Consider the following 20293-nt stretch of genomic DNA (forward strand, 5'->3'; position numbering starts at 1 on the left):
TGTGCATTTCGCTGTCCTTTCAGGTCCCTCCCCTTTTGGGAGCGTAGGGCAGAATTAGGAGGGAATTCCGTCTCGTCGCGTTTGTGCACTGTTTTGAAATGCCGCTCCTAAATTACCCTTCTTCGATAAAGCCACGCTCGCATTGCAGATGAGACAGATGGACTTTGAATTGGAATAGATAAAAATAATCATCCTCCCACTCGGAGTGAAAATTATATATTTTGGGCTCTTTTGCTTCTGCCATAATTGCGGTCTTGTGTGTGTGCGGACTGTCACTCCTGTTGACACGGACAACGTCAGCGAAATAGTGCCCACTGCCCACCAGCCACGCCCCGACACATGGGGTCACGCCGGCCAATCACAAAGCTTTGATGCGTTCAAGTGCATTATTCTGGCATAAGAAGATTATGTTATAGGACATTAACGATAAAACAGAATATTGTTGTTCTATTTTTAGACACATCTCGCGATCGACTGGGAATCTCCCCGCGATCGACCGGTCGATCGCGATCGACTGGTTGGGCACCCCTGGTCTAATGGATAGTGAGGTGGGCTGAAGATCGGAAGGCTGTGAGTTCAAATCCCGCCAGGAACACCACCACTAGTGTGCCCTTGAGTAAGGCCCTAGTTACTCCAGGGAGAATGTCCCTGTAATCGGTCATTATAAGTCGCTTTGGATAAAAGCGTCAGCTAAATTAAATGTAATGTGATTAGTAAAATATTCATGAATAAATAAATAAAAAGTTAACTAGGTGAAAAAAGGTAAGATACACTTTTAAAACTTGTTGAGAGAAAACTAGTCTTTGCTGCTGCCTCAAAGAGGAGCAGGGGGGAGAGGAGGGAGACAGGAGAGGCTGATTCAGGAGCACAGACACACTCACAACTATAAATGAACCAAAAATAAATTAATAAACAAGTTTCAGTGTTTTTTTCATATTGGAAATGGTATGTTATTGGTTATGGCCATGATTTTATGATTATTGAAATGTATACAGTTCTGTTTAATATAGGTGTTTTCATAGATCTAGTCTCTTTATTTTCCCCTCAAAATGCACCAGATTGATGCATTTAACTCCAAAATAAAAAATAAAATCTTACCGGGGGTCATGCCAACAATGCCATCACACTTAGAGAGATCCGAAGCAGTAACTATGTGCTGAGATGCATGTTGCATAATGTTATCTTTGAATAAAATATGATTTTTTTTTCAACAACTCATTTGTATTTCTTCACTTACTGTATTTCTGTAAACTCAAGCAATCTTTCTCTGCAGAAACCTCTATGTACAGAGCATAGCCCATAAAAGATTAACGTGCTTTAGATTATGCTCAGCAGTGTGTAGTTGGGTGGTCAAACGATCTAGTATTATGAATGAAGTGTGTTATATTTGGTGCAAAAGTTTGCATTTGGTAAGTGTTTATGTAGTTTTGAGTGCAGTTCTTCACTTAGCAGGAGAAATGAAGTGTTTTGCACTTTGGGTGTGGGGTTTTGTGAATTGTGTTTAGTGTTCTGAGAAACTGAGCAATTTAAAAAAAAATGTGTGTTAGCAATCGTGTAAAACTGTAATGCAATATGAAATCCGAAAAACTTTTTAAAAAAAAAAAAATAATACTTTATTCCGAGTGTTCTTGCTTTTCTCTTTGAAAGTCATCACATAACAGCATTGTAATACACGGTTCAGCTGCATTACATATTACAGATCTGCCGTAGTTCTTTATTGAGCCCTGATGAGAAGACCTTTGGAAAAACTGGAAGAAATGCCGCCGAAACTGAATACTTGACGTGGATCATAAATATATCAACAATTATACAAAATATTAAATTTCTCTTCACACAATACGTCTCCTTGCAGTATCAACACTAATTCGGCTGACTTTTACATTTGATCTAATTCGTAGATAGGTTATATTTACACCAAAATGGTGCACAGCTGATATAAAAGGACTTGTAGTTTATAAAGATATTACTGATTTTCTTTGAATATAAGAATGTAAATACTGAGTCTGAAATAGTATAGCAATATGCTGTACAATTATGTGAAAACATGAATAAAACTACACATCTTCAGATGTTGTACATACATAAGTGTCCTACACTAATAATACAAAGTTATTATGGCTGTGTGTACCTTGTGTGCACCGCCTAGTGGTTAAAGCACGTTATTGAATTATTGTTTTTATGTGTTATATTTGATGAAACAAATATTAAGAGTACATACTTTGATAGGGGGAAAGTAGAAGGTCAATGATAGAAATATAGAATATAAAAAATCAAGAAGATACTATAAGTGATCTCTACAATAAAACAGTTGAGTGCAGGATGTACAAAGATATTAATAGGAGGAGGTGCAAAACAGAAAAACGAATTAACCTTTATTTAAACATTAAATAATACTTTAGATTAAGGTCTTCTTTTAAATAAGAAAAAAGCTTTGGGGGTATCAAAAGATAAATATTAAGCCTGACAAAGTACTTAATGTGTCAGGGTTTGAGTTTTTGTCTGTCTAGTTTTGGGGTTATTTTTGCTGTTCTGTCCTCCCTGTCGTTAGTGTCCCTGGTGTGTCTGATTGTGTTCACCTGTTGCCCTTGTGTTTCTCCTCCCTTGCCCGGCTGTTTCTCGTCTCGTGATTAACCCTCCCTGTATTTAGTCTTGTCTCTTCCTGTGTTCAGTGTTGGTTCATTGTTTGTCGTTGATGTCCCCCTTCATGTTGGTCACAGTCACCTTTGTTTGGATGCTACCTCGTACCTGTTCTTGGATTCTTGTTTTTGTTCAGCTTTTGTTAAATAAAGCTCGCCTTTTGAAACCTGCTTCCTCCTCAATCTGCATTTGCGTCCTATTTTTCCCCAACCCTGACATAACGTCTAATATATTGCTTTCCTGCAATGTTAACTATGTTGAAGCACTTATTTTAACTGATATTATACATATGAATTGTACTCTTATGTATGTAGATAGTATAAGAAATGTGCAGAATATGACAGTTTAATGGTGGAGGTATACACACATATTGATAGATGTCTTGTAATGCACTGTTGAGGAACCTCAGCTGCGACCCAAGTTTTTCATTCATTGCACAACTACACCATAGTTGTGGTGAAGAAAATCTTGAAATCTTGAAAGGGATGTGCAAAATAGCAATTATATACAGTCTTTAATTAATTATTAGTAGAGAATAACGAGTCATGAATATACTTTATTACTCGTTTCCATTCATGCCAATTGCAGATAAATGTTTAGTCTTAAGCACCAACTATCAAATATCTCTCCTGATAGTTGGCACTTGACAATCACCTTCCTTGAATTTTACTCAGGTGTAACTAAAGTCTGATTTAAGGGTTGTTTATATTTCACATCATTAATCAGAATCTGCAAAGTAATTCAAATAAATGTAGTGGAGTAAAAATACCAGGTTAACCTCTGAATTGTAGTGGAGTAGAATAACAAAGTAACAATGAGCTCTCATGTGGGTATATATTAATGCTGCACGGACACAAGCGATGTTCACCCATTTATTAATTCTATGTTTTACATTTGATAACACCAATGTGTTTAATACTGGCAACTTCTAATTTTGGGAAACTGCCACTCCAACATCCAATCCCAGAGTTTGAAGATTAATCACGGGGACAGTAGTCCTAAATCATAGCTGGGGATTATCGGTAGTGTAGTGTCTTCGGCCATCCTAAACTCAGAAATGTTTTTCGCATTAACACCATGCATTGCGGCTAAAAAGTCCAAACAGCGAGTTTAAACCATGGCTGAGGATCTTGGGTAATCAGTTCAGTGGCTGTGTATCGCAATGATGCTCGAAATGTCCCTTATAGGCCTACGTCTGTTTCCGGTTGTTTTTATTTTGAAATTCAGTTCCTGGCGGACGCCAAAAAAGCCCGAGATTATGGAATTAAACAAATAAATAAAAACAAGGATAATAGTGTTATTGATGAGTAAATAACAGTGTGTTATTTAGAAAAGAATAACAAATTAGAAGGAACAAAAGATTTTTAAAAAATACAGATTTCAGTATTCTGAGGCTCTGAGCCCCATTTATTTTCCTCACAGATGACAAAAAAAGTCCGACATTATACGATTTAAAATAAAATCAATAATCGTGGCTTGATATTGAGTAAGAAAATGTTTTTATGAACCCCACAGCTTCCGGTCTTCCAAGACCTCAACGGACAAAAAGACGTGTTGCAGGCACGAAACATACTAGGCCTACCAATAGAAATACATTGCTTTTAAAATCGTTCTGTGTGACACGAAAAAAAAAAGGGGGAAATCGTGTTGGTGAACACGAATCAATAGATTAAATGTTGTGACTATAACACGAAATGCCGTGAGACTGGGTTGGGTGGACACACGCACACACGCGCACGTACACACACACACACACACACACACACACACACACACACAGGAGCTTGCCCGCCCAATACTCCACTTCTCTCTCTCTCTCTCTCTCTCTCTCCCTGGCACATACCATAGGCACATACACACTCCGAGGGAGAGGCAGTGTGTGAGCTGCGGACCCTGCCGTGTGGACTGTATTGAATAGAGGAGAAGAGAGGAGCGCAGTGGCAGACTCTACCATGCCAGTGCAGGGAGAAAGGCTGAAGCGCTGTCTCTCTCTCTGGAGCCGGAGTCCTCTGCTGTTGCTTGGACTGTTCTCTCTTCACGCACAAGCACAGGGTGAGTAACTGCAAAGCCTCTCTGTACTCCTCAACATGGCAGTTTTTACTTAGCTTTGCTCTGAAGTTGCTCTGATGCAACTCCTCAAAAATGTGTGAGATTTCCTTTTTCACCTAAACTTTCTTATTTAGTCAGTTCTTCGTCTACTTACTGAAAACATATGGTTGTTTTTTCTCACATGTAGAATTGTACTTTTTGTGGAAACATGTATGGTACTTCAAAAAGTTTCCATTGAAAACTTTGCTCTGCAGTGTCTTGAAGTGTCAGTTTAAGGAATCAGCTCCAAAATGTAGCAACTGATGTAGCCATGATCCTGATCATAAGACATGTGGTTGTTTTGCATCAAGGAAATGTTTTGTTAAAGTGTAACATGTCTCCATCAGGATTTTATCAGCTCAAAAAAGGCACAGCTGAGATACGATCTTTTTTATTGAATTTTCCAATTGTCAAATTAAAGGGTTCAGTGTCTTGATAATAGTGAATTTGAGACTAGAAGCATTTTCCAAAACACTATTATGTCATAAGCAGACACTCATGAATTTGATATCATATTGATATGGTTAGTCAAGAGGCTTTTCTACTGACCATAGAAAACTACATTGAGTTAAATTGTAAGTTGGACTGTGACAATTGATTATTGATTTTCTTATCACTTTGAATTTCAAACGTTTACAAGTTTTATATATTGCTGGGACAATAGGTTTCATATCTTTCTGTGTATTTGCTTTATCCTTCAAACAGATAGAGAAATATATTGTCATGGAGCGACATTGTTTCCGTCAGTCACATCAGCTGCTTGTCTGTGACCATGTTTGGTATCTGGAGTGTGATTGGCGAGGTGTTGGAGAGAGAGAGTGTCAGATTTAATAGTCTGTTATGTTTAGTGCCGTGATGTGTGTCATTAAGGTTTGACACTGCACCTCTGTTGTATTTCCAGCATTGGTTTAACTATGGCACAGAGGCTCTATAGATGATCCTGATTGATACAAATGATTGGAGGAATTGAAACATTAGTGTGTCCTGTTAAGTTCAGGTTTGGACTCTTATTTCTGAAGAGTGATAGCGTCCGTGCCTATTTTTTGTTACTGTCTTTATTGTTGGTCTATTTAAAGTCATCGGAGATTGTTTCAGCTGGAGCCCTGAAGTTAAGCCAGCAGAGTCTCATACCTCATACTAAGTGTGCTTTGTGCTGAGGTCATGCTGCGACCTCTGGCTGGACGTCACCCCCTCTTTCTCGTCCATCTTTCCTGTCATTGTCACAGTCTGAGTCGGCTTTCCTATGGAGTCCATGCTGTGTTACCAGTTCTCATTTACTCCCTTTGCTTGCAGTTACTGTGTTAACCTTTTTAACCGAGCCTTTAAAGGAAATACATTTTGAATACCATGGACATTAAAACATTTGCACTGCACACATGAGTACACAGGAACACAAACGTAAAAATTGCCAGAGTGTTTGAGAGTCATGGTCATACTGGCTGCTCTGTGCAAGAAGCTGCAGCCACAGCTGCCCAAGAGGAAGACATATGTGAAATCTGACAAAAAGTTGGAGCTGTACCAAGTTTTGTTCTTGTTTGTGTTAAACTGCTATAAAGCCTTTTCTATTGAAACTTTAAATATAAATGAATATTGACTTCATATTTTATTATAAAATGCACATTTGTTTCCCCCACTTTCTATCTTTCACAAATTGTATTGCTGCAAGTGCTGCATATGGGACATTATAATACATCTCCATAAGTGCAGTTTTAGTGTGAGGAGTTGGGATATGTAATGTTTTAGTTGATCTAAATAACAGTTTAACATTAATTGGCCATTGTAGACTAGTAAAATAAATGTAGCGCTCCTATTATTCAAAAGATCTGACTTAAATACTCACCAAAAACACAAATGTGTTTATCTGAGCACATATTTATTCATTCTTAACCCTATATTTTCACATTACCACCTCTATTAGTATGTGTTAATTCATACTTAAAAATAATATTGTCATGTGTTGCATTTCGCTAGATAATAGAGTCTTAAAAATGTCCAGATGATAGTGCATCATTGTCATTGTGGATGAGCACCAAGCTTGGTCTCAGCGGGAAAAAAAATCCAGATTTTGAAAGAAGTGATCAGCTTAGGTATTTCATTTTTGTATCACTCTCTAGATGCTCCTAACAGTTAAAACAGGTTTACTTTAGCAGTTTTTAAATAGTTTAAACTTTATAGAAATAGCATTTTGCCCTGAGGTCGGGGTTAGCAACAGCCTTTATTCATTGGTTGACACAAGGTTGATTGATTGGACCAGCCATATGCTCCTTCATTGGTTGACAGCAGATGATTGATTGTCATGGCAACCAATTCAACTGTGCCTTAAAGGGCAAATGTTTGTTTTGAAAACTGTATGAAAATATAAGATGGAGCAGGTGGACAGAGAGGATTTTATTTATCAGGATTATCTGATCCTTACTTTCTCTGCCTCTCCCTGACTGTGTTCCCACTGTTTCTTTCCACTCTCCCAGCCTAAACTGCACATGGATGGTTGGTAGGGTGAATGGGAGTCTAGACTTGGTCAGCTAATGTTTCCTGGTCCTATAGCCACAGGTGAACTGAGTCATTACAGGTCTTTAGACAGGCAGTAGACAGCTATGGTGTTGTGTCTACATCAAGGTCACAGTTTGCCTTGCAGCATGTCCATGACGTTGTCTCAATCAAATAAAGTACAATGTGTTCATTATTTTCAAGGAGAAATGAGAGCATTGGGAATGTGCACAAGCTTACGCACACTCACACACATACAGTCTCTGTGACCTTCCACCTATGCCAGGCTGCAATCTTCAATGTGAGTTCTGGGAAGTGAGGAGTGAGCGTGATATCTTACATTTCATTGTCCTTGGTGGAAATAAGCACCGCTGTATCAGTTTTCACAGTCAAAGCTTTGCCAGTTACTTTGCTTTTGTCACTGTCCGCTAATGAGACTCTGTTACTCTCTGCAGAATTTCAGAATTTTCAGATTTTCAGATTTTGTTTTTATGTAAAACATTGTTTTAAGTTTGCAAAAAAATATTTGGAAACATCTGTGTGCCTCATCTTTTCTCCCTCTCTGTCACTTAACACCTGCTTGATAAAGATGATGTTGTTTCTGATTTGCATGCCTGATTAGCACTGACCTTCGCCCACAGTGAAATGGATGCTTCTCAACATCTTAAAAAGCACTCAGTTTAATTTATAGAGGGGGTTCTTAGCTCTCAAGAAGACATTGACAAAACTATAATACTTGAGGAAAACTGAATCAGACATTTCTAGCAGGAAATGCAGTTTTGAGGAAAGAGAAGTAGAAGGCGTGAAAGCTGAGTCAATGTATCAAACTGATGGTGGAGCGCTCTGCTCCTCAGCCTTAAAGCTTCCTGGCAGGATGTGTTGAGTTCCCTAGAAACAGATACCTTATCAGAACTACAGATATGCTGGCTATGAAACTGAAACACAGCTGTTGCTGTTTGTTAAAAACTATTTGTTGGTGTCCTGAGGTAAACCTCCAACTTAGATTTATCCTTTTTTCATCTTCCTTGTGTGATTTCTGAAATATTTTCTTCAACACAGCTGGGGCCACAAACCGGGGGTCGCTGAGTAGGGGAGGCTTAACAAGGCAGGATCCAGAAGGCTAATGTGGGGCAGGAGTTAAGGATATACCGGCTCAGAGACAAAGCATGACATAAATATAAGTCCCTGTTATGCGATATTTGAAAAGGTCCTATGTTGTGTGTTTGAGAGGAAAACAAGTGATCTTGAAATTTCTAAAAGGTGGAAGGTGAAGGAGGGTTTGGGACTGAGGGGTTTTACATCCTGTAATGGATACAGATTCAGTAAATTCTATACCAGTCAGATTACCGGTCTGGCCTTGACTTCTTAAGACACAGCTGGAGCAGGAGACTAACATGTCTTTGTCTCTTTGTAAGAGAGGGAGAGATAGTGGGTGAGGAAGAGAGATTTTTGAATACAATGAAAACGTTTTTTGGTCTGTTTTTGTGATGATCATTAAGAGGAAGTAACACACTCAGACGGACATCCCGGGGCAAAGCAGAAGCCGAGAAGGGGGACCCGGGCGGACGGCCCGGGGGCAAGGCAGAGTTCATGGTGGGGGTCTCAGGCGGACGGCCCGGGGGCAAGGCAAAGTTCATGGTGGGGGTCTCGGGCGGACGGCCCGGGGGCAAGGCAGAGTTAAAAAAGGGGCGAAGGCCACAGCGGGCAAACTCAGGGGGATGGGCATGAGGGCGAAGGCAGCGGCTGGAAGAGTCAGGGGGCCGGGCTCGAGGGCGAAGTCCGCGGCACTCAGGGGGCCGGGCTCGAGGGCGAGGGCCGCGGCTGGGGAACCCAGGCGGCCGGGCACAAGGATGGGCAAGAAGGCGGCGACGGGACAGCTCCGGAGGATGGGCAGGAAGACGGCGTAGGCCGCGATGGGACCCCTCCATTGTCAGCTAGATCGCCAGAGCACTGGGATCGAGAGCAGGAGCTGGTGGAACCCCTTGCGGGTCAGGCGTAGACGGGACCCTGGACGGAACATGGGCTGGTGTCAGTGGGAGCCCCGACGGAGCAAGGGCTGGTGTCGACGGGACCCGAAACAGGACAGGACATGGTGTTGGCAGGAAACATGGCGGAGTACCTGTCGACGGGACCCCCAACAGGACAGGATATGGTGTTGGCAGGAAACCCGGCGGAGCAGGTCTCGGCGGAACCCCCAACAGGACAGGATCAGGTGTTGGCAGGAAATCCAGTGGAACCCCCAACGAAACAGGACATGGAGTTGGCAGGACCCTCAGCGGAACCCCCAACGACACAGGACATGGAGTTGGCAGGACCCTCAGCAGAACCCCCAACGACACAGGACATGGAGTTGGCAGGACCCCCAGCGGAACCTCCAACGGCACAGGACATAGGGTTGGCAGGACCCCCGGCAGAAGAGTAGTCAGCGAGCCCCCCGACGGGACAGGACATGGAATTGGCAGGACCCCCAGCGGAACCTCCAACGGACCAGGACATTGGGTAGGGACTTGAGAGGGAACTCGAGAGGAGACTCGAGAGGGAACTCGAGAGGAGACTCGAGAGGAGACTCGAGAGGGAACTCGAGAGGAGACTTGAGAGGTGACTTGAGAGGGAACTCGAGAGATGACTTGAAAGAGGACTCCAGAGGGAACTTGAGAGGGAACTCGAGAGGAGACTCGAGAGGGGACCTGAGAAGGAACTTGAGAGGGGACTCGAGAGGAGACTTGAGAGGGGACTCGAGAAGAGACTCGAGAGGGGACCTGAGAAGGAACTTGAGAGGGGACTCGAGAGGAGACTCGAGAGGAGACTCGAGAGGAAACTCGAGAGGAGACTCGAGAGGGAACTCGAGAGGAGACTCGAGAGGGAACTCGAGAGGAGACTCGAGAGGGAACTCGAGAGGAGACTCGAGAGGGAACTCGAGAGGAGACTCGAGAGGGGACTCGAGAGGTGACTCGAGAGGGGACTCGAGAGGGGACTCGAGAGGGAACTCGAGAGGGGACTCGAGAGGGAACTCGAGAGGGAACTCGAGAGGGGACTCGAGAGGGAACTCGAGAGGGGACTTGAGAGGTTACTTGGTGACGCCGCCGACAGGACACGTGGAGCTGGCGTCGGCCGGAGAGCCAACAGGAGACGAGGTGCTGGAGTCGGCCGGTACGTCGACAGGACACGGGGAGCTAGCGTCGGCCAGAGAGCCAACAGGTGACGAGGAGCTGGAGTGGGCCGAATCACTGACATGACACAGGGGGCTCTTCTGTCAGGGCGGAGTGAAGCAGGCTGGACCCAAATGCAGATTTCACAGAACAATTCCTTTATTCCAAGGTTAAATTGACAAAACAGAACACTACCCCGTGAACACAGTCCAAGACAAACAAGGAACGAACAATGACAGAAAGAAAAAACAGAACTTAAATACACACAAGACTAATCAAAGAAACAAGAGACAGGGGAGGAGGGAGGAGAAAACACAGAGGCACAAGGTGAACACAATCGGGTAAATCAGACAGGAAGGAACACAGACAGAAAGCAACAGGCAAGACAGGGGGTGAACACTTTTCAAAATAAAACAGGAAGCCAAAGACAGAAAAAGACAAGACAAAACAAAACACAGACAGATTGTGACACTTTGTTTCTTAAGTATTTAAATTGTTGTGTTAGTTGTTGTGACCTACTGTGTGTGCCGTGAGCTCTGGGCACAGAACAGTACAATGAAGTGCTGTGATGGACAAATAACAGGTGAGACGGAGCAAAGCTGGCTGTCACAGTCACAGTGCACTGGGACTACAGGGCTTAGTGTTTCCATGCACTTGCACACCCCCCTTATTACCAAGACACCTGGAACATCGTTTTGGATGTGGAAGGTTGATCGGGGAGAGAAACTATGCATTATTTTTGTTTGTTACCAGGACTTTAAATAAATCACTTGAAATAATGAAGTTGAAAAGGCCCTATAATTGTAGGTTTTAGTTAATAACATCATAGGAAAATGAAATACAAAAAGAGAGTGAACAAAACTGCTACTTTAATAAATATTGCAGCGAAAATAAATACATTCACAGACTGTAATTTAGGGTAATGGGTGTCTGTCGAGATGCCCACTTTAAACCAAATGGCTTCGCTATACAGACAATCATTATATGCTATGATAGGTGCCTAATGGCTTTCTAGATGGAGGTGCATGTTGAATGTGTGTGTGTGTATATGCGTGTATGTGTGCTTGCGACGCGCCTAGACGACAGCATGTTTGTCCAGTGAGATAGTACAGAGGAGGCCTGGAGCCCGCTGATGGGTGATATGTGACTTAGTTAATGTGAAGCTAATCATACGGAGGAGACAGTGGGACGCATACAACTATAAACACATGCACACTTACACAAACACACTCTCACACAAAGCAGGGACTCACACACACACACACACACACACACACACACACACACACACACACACACACACACACACACACACACTGGTTTTCACTCATACCACACATTATGCACACATTAATAGGAAACACATTAATATCATTCCACAGGCTCTCACACACATACATATACACACACACACACACACACACACACACACACACACATACACACACACACACACACACACACACACACACACACACACACAAGCTGTAAATGGATGGAAAGTGACTGTTTAAGCCTGTGGAGATGACTGAGACGCCACAGACCAGAACTCTGGGAAATAAACACATGGCATCTGTAATGTTAACACCATCAAACCCTCCATCTACACGCACACACAAACACTCTCTCTACTCCCACAGTCACGCAGCAAGGCACTCACCTACACACTGATGTGTTCTCATCATCTGACGTCTCAAATACAGATTTTTGTTCATTTATCATTGAGCCAAAGCAATCATTGTAGCTATTAGTTCTGCGTGACAGCAATATTGTGTATAAGTCACGGTCGGTGTGTGTGTGTGTGTGTGTGTGTGTGTGTGTGTGTGTGTGTGTTTGTGTGCACGGTTTCCTATTAATGTATTTAGCTTTTTACCACTGCATGCTTTGTCAGAAGAACTAAAGGATGATGGGAGCTAAAAAGATGCAGAAGTTTAAGCAGAAACAATGACACAAAAAGCTCGCCGTTACTAGTTGTTGAAGTGGTACTGTAGTTGGATATAATAACTCACTGATTTATGATATAAAAGTCTGTCAAAAATATATATTCTGAGAATCGATGATGTCAAGCCTTAGAAGCATACCTTTAGAAAACAAGTTATGAATGTCAGTGTTTAAATTGCTTTTGCCACTACAGTTCAGGAGTGAACAGAATATAAATTGATAGCGAAAAAGTGAAATGTCACATTCTCATTAAGCTATATAGATAGCTTAATGTTTTAAGTAAAATAAACTTGCAAAATATATCTTCTTGTCTCTTATCAGCTTAAATGATACCTCACATCATTCCTGAAATTAACTTTAGTACCAAAACGTATATGATTCTGTTTTCTTCAAGGTTGTGTCTTCCTGGTCGAATGTACTTATTGTAAGTCGCTTTGGATAAAAGCGTCAGCTAAATGCAATGTAATGTAAAACAGCTTGACCTGAGTCTCTGGGCATGAACCCTGTAAACAACTTAGCAAAACAAGTATCTTAATCAGAGCATTCACTTTAAATCAAGCAATTTGTGGGCATACCAATTGAACAAAGTTGAACTTGTGCACTGAATATTTGGAACCTGCTGTTTGCCCATTTAGCTAATTTTGTACAGATGCCAGACTTAAATTTGACCTTTGAATAAGCATTTGATTTCAGTCAACTTTGCTTCGGAGAATACATTTGCATTAAAATGTGTAACTTCTTGTTATGATGACGTAAACATTTCCTCCTCATTCTGTACATCTACCCTTATTGGTGTAAGACATAGTGTCTTTCTTTGTTTTGTATTTAACATTTGTCACTTGGAGTATTTATTTAAGGGAATTCTGCAGTTGATGTTTGTTTCAAGGGCAATTTCTTAGCCTGCCAGCAAAAAAAAGAGTGTATATTATGTGTTCCTGCATGTTGTGTTGACCATGTGAAGAGCAACCATATATAAAAGAGAATACTTTTGGGTCATTTAGCAGCCTCATTTTAAAACAAACTTCAGCTTAAGGATGCTTATCTTATAAATGTGTAATATCGACATGCTTGATAGATTTCTGTACATGTGTGAGAAAAGAGAAAGTCTTTTAGATTTACTGTAAAAAAAAGCATTAAAGCATTTCATAGTTTCTCTGTCTTCCTTGTTTTGTATCGGTTTGGCTTTTAATTTCATTCCCAGACACATGTGCTCACACAAAAAAGGTGACATCATGACTAGACTTCTGGGTGGTACCCCGTTTCTTCCGAACGACTGAATCTAGCAAAAATGCAGAGTCTTCTACCAGCTATCGTACTCCATTTGAGAGTGTGTCAGTGTGTTTTCTGTTGCTCTGTTATATCCACAGTGTGAAATCTTAAACTTGCGTTGTCACATTTGCCATGGCCAACCATCGACTTGGCATGTGTGTTGCGATTGTTTATCAGTTCATAGAGGTGAATTTTACATACCACCATGATGGGACAATTAGTCATATGATGATATCACGGGATTATAATACAATATATAATATGAAATAGCTGCCAAGTTTGAATGGACTTTGATGGTGTGTGTATTGTCATTTAACACTATGTATCACTCTGGGATGGGTGTGCTGGTTTTAGTGCATAAACCAGATTTACATTATGCAGTATAAAGCTTAGTAGGCATATCACTTTTTTCACGTCTGATTAAAGTGCAGTTTTATCAATCATCTGCCAGTCGGTCAGGCCACTATTTTTACACTTAGTTATATGTGTTGTTGTTTTGTTTGTGAGACATTTCATTTCAGTTGTCATTAGAAACCACATGTTGAAGGCTGTGGGTCAAATGTATAATTTGTGCTTTGGATAAACTTGTTTGAATATGTTGTAGTACACGTCCGTGCATATTAACAAGGGGAAAAGAACAGGCTTTCAGACGGCAAAATAATTACTACCCAGAAAACCACTAATGGAACTAATTGGAAAAGTTAATTCACAGTTCATTTCATATCAGTAATTGCTAGTCACTGCGGTTGATGCAGATGTTAAATGTGTTTGTGTGGGGAAATTGGAGAGCTTCATGATACCAGTTTTGGTTATTATTGTGCCATACTAGAGCACATAGAATAAACCCAGAGGGGCAAAAACAAACAGATTCATAAACAACACTGGTTATTAAAACCTCCTTCACATTGGCTTTGTTGACACAGTAAATATCAAATCTATGTTTCTTAGAGACACTTTCCTTCTACTTTGATAAATATGTTTTGTTATATCTTGTATTCTTTTTGAAGATTATATTTTAATATGAAGTTTAAATATTTAAAACAAAAACAAAATATTTAAGATGTGTCAAACAAGTGTACTGTATGTGTTGCATTACTCAATTGCATTGCTTATAGTAAAGCATTCCTTTTTGACATACACATCTGTCTGACGGAGGAGAAGAGCTGCTGCTTAAAGGATCTGCCGGAGAACTCCGAAGCGTCCGGTAGCTTCATTAGTCGTCCATAGGAATAGTTTGAAAAGAGGTGTAGGAGGACATTTTCCATCTCTTCTGCAATTATTTTGACATGCATTTCAGATTGACTGAACATCTGATATTTGAAACAAATACATAAGCCAGTTATTTTTGCCTCAATGTACTGATTTGGAATTAAATTGTAATAGTGTTCAGTAGGAGTTCATACTATAGCCAAAAAACCTCCAGCACATCCAATGTAATGTTATATTGTATTTATATATAAATCATGATAGAGTAAATATTTAGAAATTCAATAGTATTATACCTAAATGAAACAGAAGGGGATCTGGATCCTATAAACCTATTACCATAGCGTAGACAAGAACGTTTTAAGAAAAGTCATGATTTAGCTTAATCTCCATTTTCTGTGCACTACTTTGCCAAAGTATAGTGTGCATGGCTTTCATTTATATCTTTATGACTAATCAGATTTAGTTTGTATTATGTATTCAGATCAGAAGAAGCCGGATTTTAATTATGGGTATCAGAATCACAGCCACAGCCTACCGATCCAGCCCGATGCCCAGTGTCTTTGAATTGATACAAGCTGTTTTGTGATGAGTAGCAGCCCACAGATGGCCATGAGAAGGAGCTTTTGATGAAGGGACCAGCTGGTATTCTTTCTCTTCTTTTCATTATTTTGCTCTCTCACACCGCCTTCAGGACCGTTTCATCATTTCCTTGTATTCCAGAGGGAATGCTGAGGGCCTTCTGTAACGAACCTAGAGTTCCGGTACCCTTGTGTACCTGTCACTCATCCCCATGCAAGGACACACACACACACACACACACACACACACACACACACACACACACACACACACACACACACACACACACACACACACACACACACACACACACCTGGTCGCAGCATAAAGCTGGCAGATGTCAGCTGTATAGGCAGAGACTTGCACTGGCTCATTACTGCATTATTCATCAGTGTGACATAATGAAGGAATGCTTGAAGAGCTGTTGATGATGATGTTGGAGGATAGAATAGATGAATGAAGCTCCAACAGCTTCTCTCATCTCTCCTTTCACTGGTTTTGTTACGCGGTTTACATCGCTTCTATCCTTTGTGATAGTTCCTTGGTGGTCGGTCTCAGTCCTGGTTGCTGATTCACTGATTTTTAAGACGTAAGTTATTATTTTAACTTTGTTCTTCTGAAAGGACTGATTTACAAAAGGAGGATTGCTTTTTTGATTGATTAAATTAGTAGTTCATAACAATCAAGCAGTTTCAGTTGTTATATGTCTACTTGAGCTTGAAGCAGCTTTTAGATTTAGGTGAGTGAATTAATAAATAGATGTTAAAATGTGGGAGAAGAAAGACACATGATGTTTTAATATGTCTGTTTTAAAGATATACTGCATCTTTTGAACGTTGTAAATGAAAAAGACGATGGAGGGATAACTTCTTATTTTTTCTATGAGCCAGAGACTGCGAAACCCAGGACGTTGTCTTACTTTGATAGCCGTGTCAATTAGTGCAACCTCTTAATCCGACTTTGGCAGGAATAGAAGTGTAAGGGAATCTGTCTGATCCTTTTTCCTCCAATATTATTAGAATAGTAATAAAGTAGTAAAAGAGAGAGCTTTGTCACAGGACTCGAAGACAGAACATATTTGAATATCAAAGTAAGTTCAGTCAAAACAGCCAAAGAGTTGACCTTCACTTCCCAGCATCCAGCTTCCAGATCACAAAGCAGGGTTCATTAAGACATTCCTGTACATGTGGGATGGCTCGGCGCATCTCAGCATTGACAGGAAGAAGAACATGGAGATAAGACCAGCGCTGAAAGTACATGGAAGTTAGAGAGAGAGTCGGAGCCAAAACTTTTCACCTTCCATGTATCTTTCTCTGTACCGACGTGCCTGCCAAACACCAGCAAGATGAACTACTACTTAGAGCAGGGGTCCCCAAACTTTTTCCTGTGAGGGCCACATAACTTTTCCCTTCTCTGATGGGGGCCGGGTCAGTTTGTAACAGAAAAAGTGTGACGATCGCATGGGTGTCTAAACGTAAACATTTATTGTTTTCTAGAAATCCACACATAACCAAATATTAATAACCCTTTCCGGGATCTTCACAGAAAAAAAGTCAGGAAATAAATAATAACACTATTAATGAAATAAATAACACTATTTATGAAATAAATAATAACCAAATAACCCTCTCTGGGTTCTTCACAGAAAAAAGTCCATTGAAAATTACTGTAACTTTCTGTTGTGCCGTGCACACTCTTAACAGGTAAAAGTTTAGCTTAGTTGTCAGAGCAGAATCTCTCAAAATAAACGTGGATTTACGTAAAAAAAAATATTTTTTCGGGGTTCGGGTGTTTTGTTTGATTTTAAACAAACAAAGTCTTGGCTTTCAGAATATGAAACTTTTATTTCCTATTTATTTCTCACTCGCAATCTGCTATTCCGCAGCGCCGCCCCCCCACTCACTCCGCTGAAATTATGAATGTAAGAGTATAGTAATCATAGATAACACTGCAGGGTCCGTTACAGTTTGTTTTTATCTGATTTCAATTAAACAAAGTCTTGGCTTTCAGAATATTAAACTTGTTTCGGCAAATTCAGATGATAAATACAACTTTGAAGCTTCGGCATAATTACAAGCGGAGAACGGCAGGCATAACAACAGCCGGTGTTTCTCGTGAGTGTTTTCCCCGGGAAACAAACACAATACACACAAACGCAAAATTACACAAGCACACGCACTCACACGCACACGTATATACACACACACTCGCAAGCTTCCCCTCCAAACGAAAATATCTTCCCTCGGTAGTATTTTGATCATTTGCTCCGCTAATAATCAATCAGATCGATGGATTCCAGAGAAGAGACAACTTTGAAGGCCTTTTTCTCAAAATGATGACTCGGTGACAGTCATTATATAATGTGACATATTTCGCTTAATATTTGAAGTACAAAAACAATCCTGATATCATTAGAAAGCTAGGAATATCCTCTTTCCAACAGTGTATACAACTCAAAAGGTGTCTTCGGGTCAATGCGACTGATTTCGATAGAGCAGGTCACAACATTTTGACAGGGGCTAGTCTAGGATTCGCGTGGTCAAAAAAAAAAAAAAAAATCATAATGCGTCTCTGATATTGTTCAGGGGGCCGGGCCAAATGTGGAGGCGGGCCGTACCCGGCCCGCGGGCCTTAGTTTGGGGACCACTGACTTAGAGGAAAGAAGGGGGCAGGAAGGGAGCCGTGTTGTCAAATGAGTGTGTCTTAAGTGGAAGGGGGGGGGGCGGGTTGTGTTTACATGGGCTCGCTGAAAGGTTTTTGTTTCTGGTAGGCCTTGTTTGACATGGCCAGGATAACTAATGAATATGTTCTCTCTCTCTGTTTCCCTGCGTCTTTTGTCTGCCTATCTTCCTTTTTATTCTCCTATCTTCATCTTTCCATCTCATGCACAATCTCAATCTCTCCCTCACTTATATCCCCTCTATCTATCTAAATATCTGTCTTCTTCCTTTCTTTCTGCATTCAAGTTTTTACAAAGTGGCATCTGTTGGAGAGAGGCCTTTTAGCTTTTGGGGGTTTGTGGGGCCACGGTTGTTAATTGTGTGTTTACAGTGGCCCCTATATCCTGCCATCAAGCCTGAAAAAGCCTATAAGGGAGACCTGAAAGCTAACACTGGCATCTGAAAGGCCATTTTAGTGAAAGAGCTTGAAACAATTATACTGTCAGTGAAGTGCCTAAACATTCGGCCAGTTTCAGAGCACTAGTAGTTTGACTTTCTGCCTGTTTTGACGTTGGTGGTACTTATTGAGGTTTGGACTGGAGCCCCATTGGTCAGTGCTCGTTGAGTTGCACCTTACGGCCAAGACGAAACCACAGGGGAAATATTTTCTAAGTCCTCAAGTTTACCCTACTTTTTCTTTAATTGCATTACCAATGGCCTCTCAAACCATCCAATAATACATTATAAAAGGATGCCTTATCTCTCTTTGTAGTCGTTTTTAAAGTACGCACTTTTCCTCTTGGTCAAAATCTATGTGATTTTTCACATATAATTATCACCTCCATGGAGGCACTCTTCTTTCTTGAAGAAAAGCTTTGGATAACATGCAAGATCGGCGCCTTCTTGTTTTCTAAAACAGCAGAATATTTGACCTTGGTCTTCTCTGCAGACAGATTGTAAAAACCATCACCCCAGGATCAACTGTCGCTGTACTATTTAGTTTTTTCAAAGAATAACGAGAATCAAGAACATTTCTGTAATCTGTTGTTGGTTTTAAATCAGATAATCAAATACGTTTGTGTTAGACACCTCACCTTTTACATTCAGTGCAGGGAGAATTAATACATAAAATATTCTGCTCGGCAGTGGGCATTCCTTTTTTCTTTCTCTCCTGTTTTATCTCTTTCCCACTGTCTCTCTCTCTCACTCACACACACACACACACACACACACACACACACACACACACACACACACACACACACACACACACACACACACAACACACACACACACACACACACACACACACACACACACACACACACACACACACACACACACACACACACACACACACACACACACACACACACACACACACACACACACACACACACACACACACACACACAGCAGTAGCCAGGGATCCCAGGTGCAGGTGGGATGTGAAAGGCTTTGTGTTTTGTCAACAGCACAGCAGCACCTCACATGACTATCCAGTGGACTCACGCAGGGAGGAGAGGGCAAAGGAAGTGGACGATGAGAAGGGAAAAGGAGGTGGGGTTTAAGAAGATAGTTTGGGAGATTTGGGAATAAGATGGAGGAGAAAAAAAAATGTGAAAACAATGTGTGTAGATTTCACTAGTAGAGGAAAAGGGATATATGCAACAGAGAGGGGCGAATTAAAAAAGATAAAGGACAAAGAAGAAAAGGGGCATCGAGTGAGACACAAAGTGAGTGAGTATTCAGGAGCAGGATGGAGTAAGTGATGGGAGAGAGGGGGAGTGAGAGAAAGGGTGGAAAAGGCCAGTGGCCTCTGCTCCGTCCCGTCTGTGCTGCTAAACTGCCCACCAGTTCCCCGCAGCTCTGTCACTTCTCGTTTGTTAATCCCCCTTTCTTCTACCCCTACTACCCTTCCTCGCTCCCTTTCTCTCAAATCGGTCAATTGTTAATGTGACCCCTTTAAAACCCCACCGTCCCTCTCTTGCAGTATTGTCAACAAATGATCAGTTTGTACAAGAGAGACATTTAGAAAGGGCAGTGCTGTATGACGAATGTCTATGCTCGTTTAAAAGTGTCTGCTGAAGTTGTTTTTGTCTTGAAAGTTTTCCTTTTGCAAAAGAAAACCTAGAAATCAGCATATTATGAAGCTACGGTAGTTAATGTGTTTGCTGTGTCCGATAAGATTAGGATGGACCACTTTACATAACGTTTTAATTTTAATACTGCACACGTCCTCACTGGTGAAATTAACTCTCAACATGAAAGAGA

General features: G+C 41.1%; 1 protein-coding gene across 1 annotated transcript in view; it reads left to right on the forward strand.

The window, feature by feature from the left end:
- The first annotated feature begins 4492 nt into the window (after positions 1-4492).
- LOC117558660 (bone morphogenetic protein receptor type-1B-like) overlaps positions 4493-20293 on the forward strand; it is a 34564-nt gene continuing 18763 nt past the window's right edge. Inside the window, exon 1 of the mRNA XM_034234985.1 lies at positions 4493-4689. Within this exon, the coding sequence (XP_034090876.1) occupies positions 4590-4689 (100 nt within the window). The 5' untranslated portion in view covers positions 4493-4589. The remainder of the gene's footprint in view (positions 4690-20293) is intronic.

The sequence above is a fragment of the Gymnodraco acuticeps genome, unplaced genomic scaffold, assembly GCF_902827175.1.
Source record: "Gymnodraco acuticeps unplaced genomic scaffold, fGymAcu1.1, whole genome shotgun sequence".
Lineage (NCBI taxonomy): Eukaryota > Metazoa > Chordata > Actinopteri > Perciformes > Bathydraconidae > Gymnodraco > Gymnodraco acuticeps.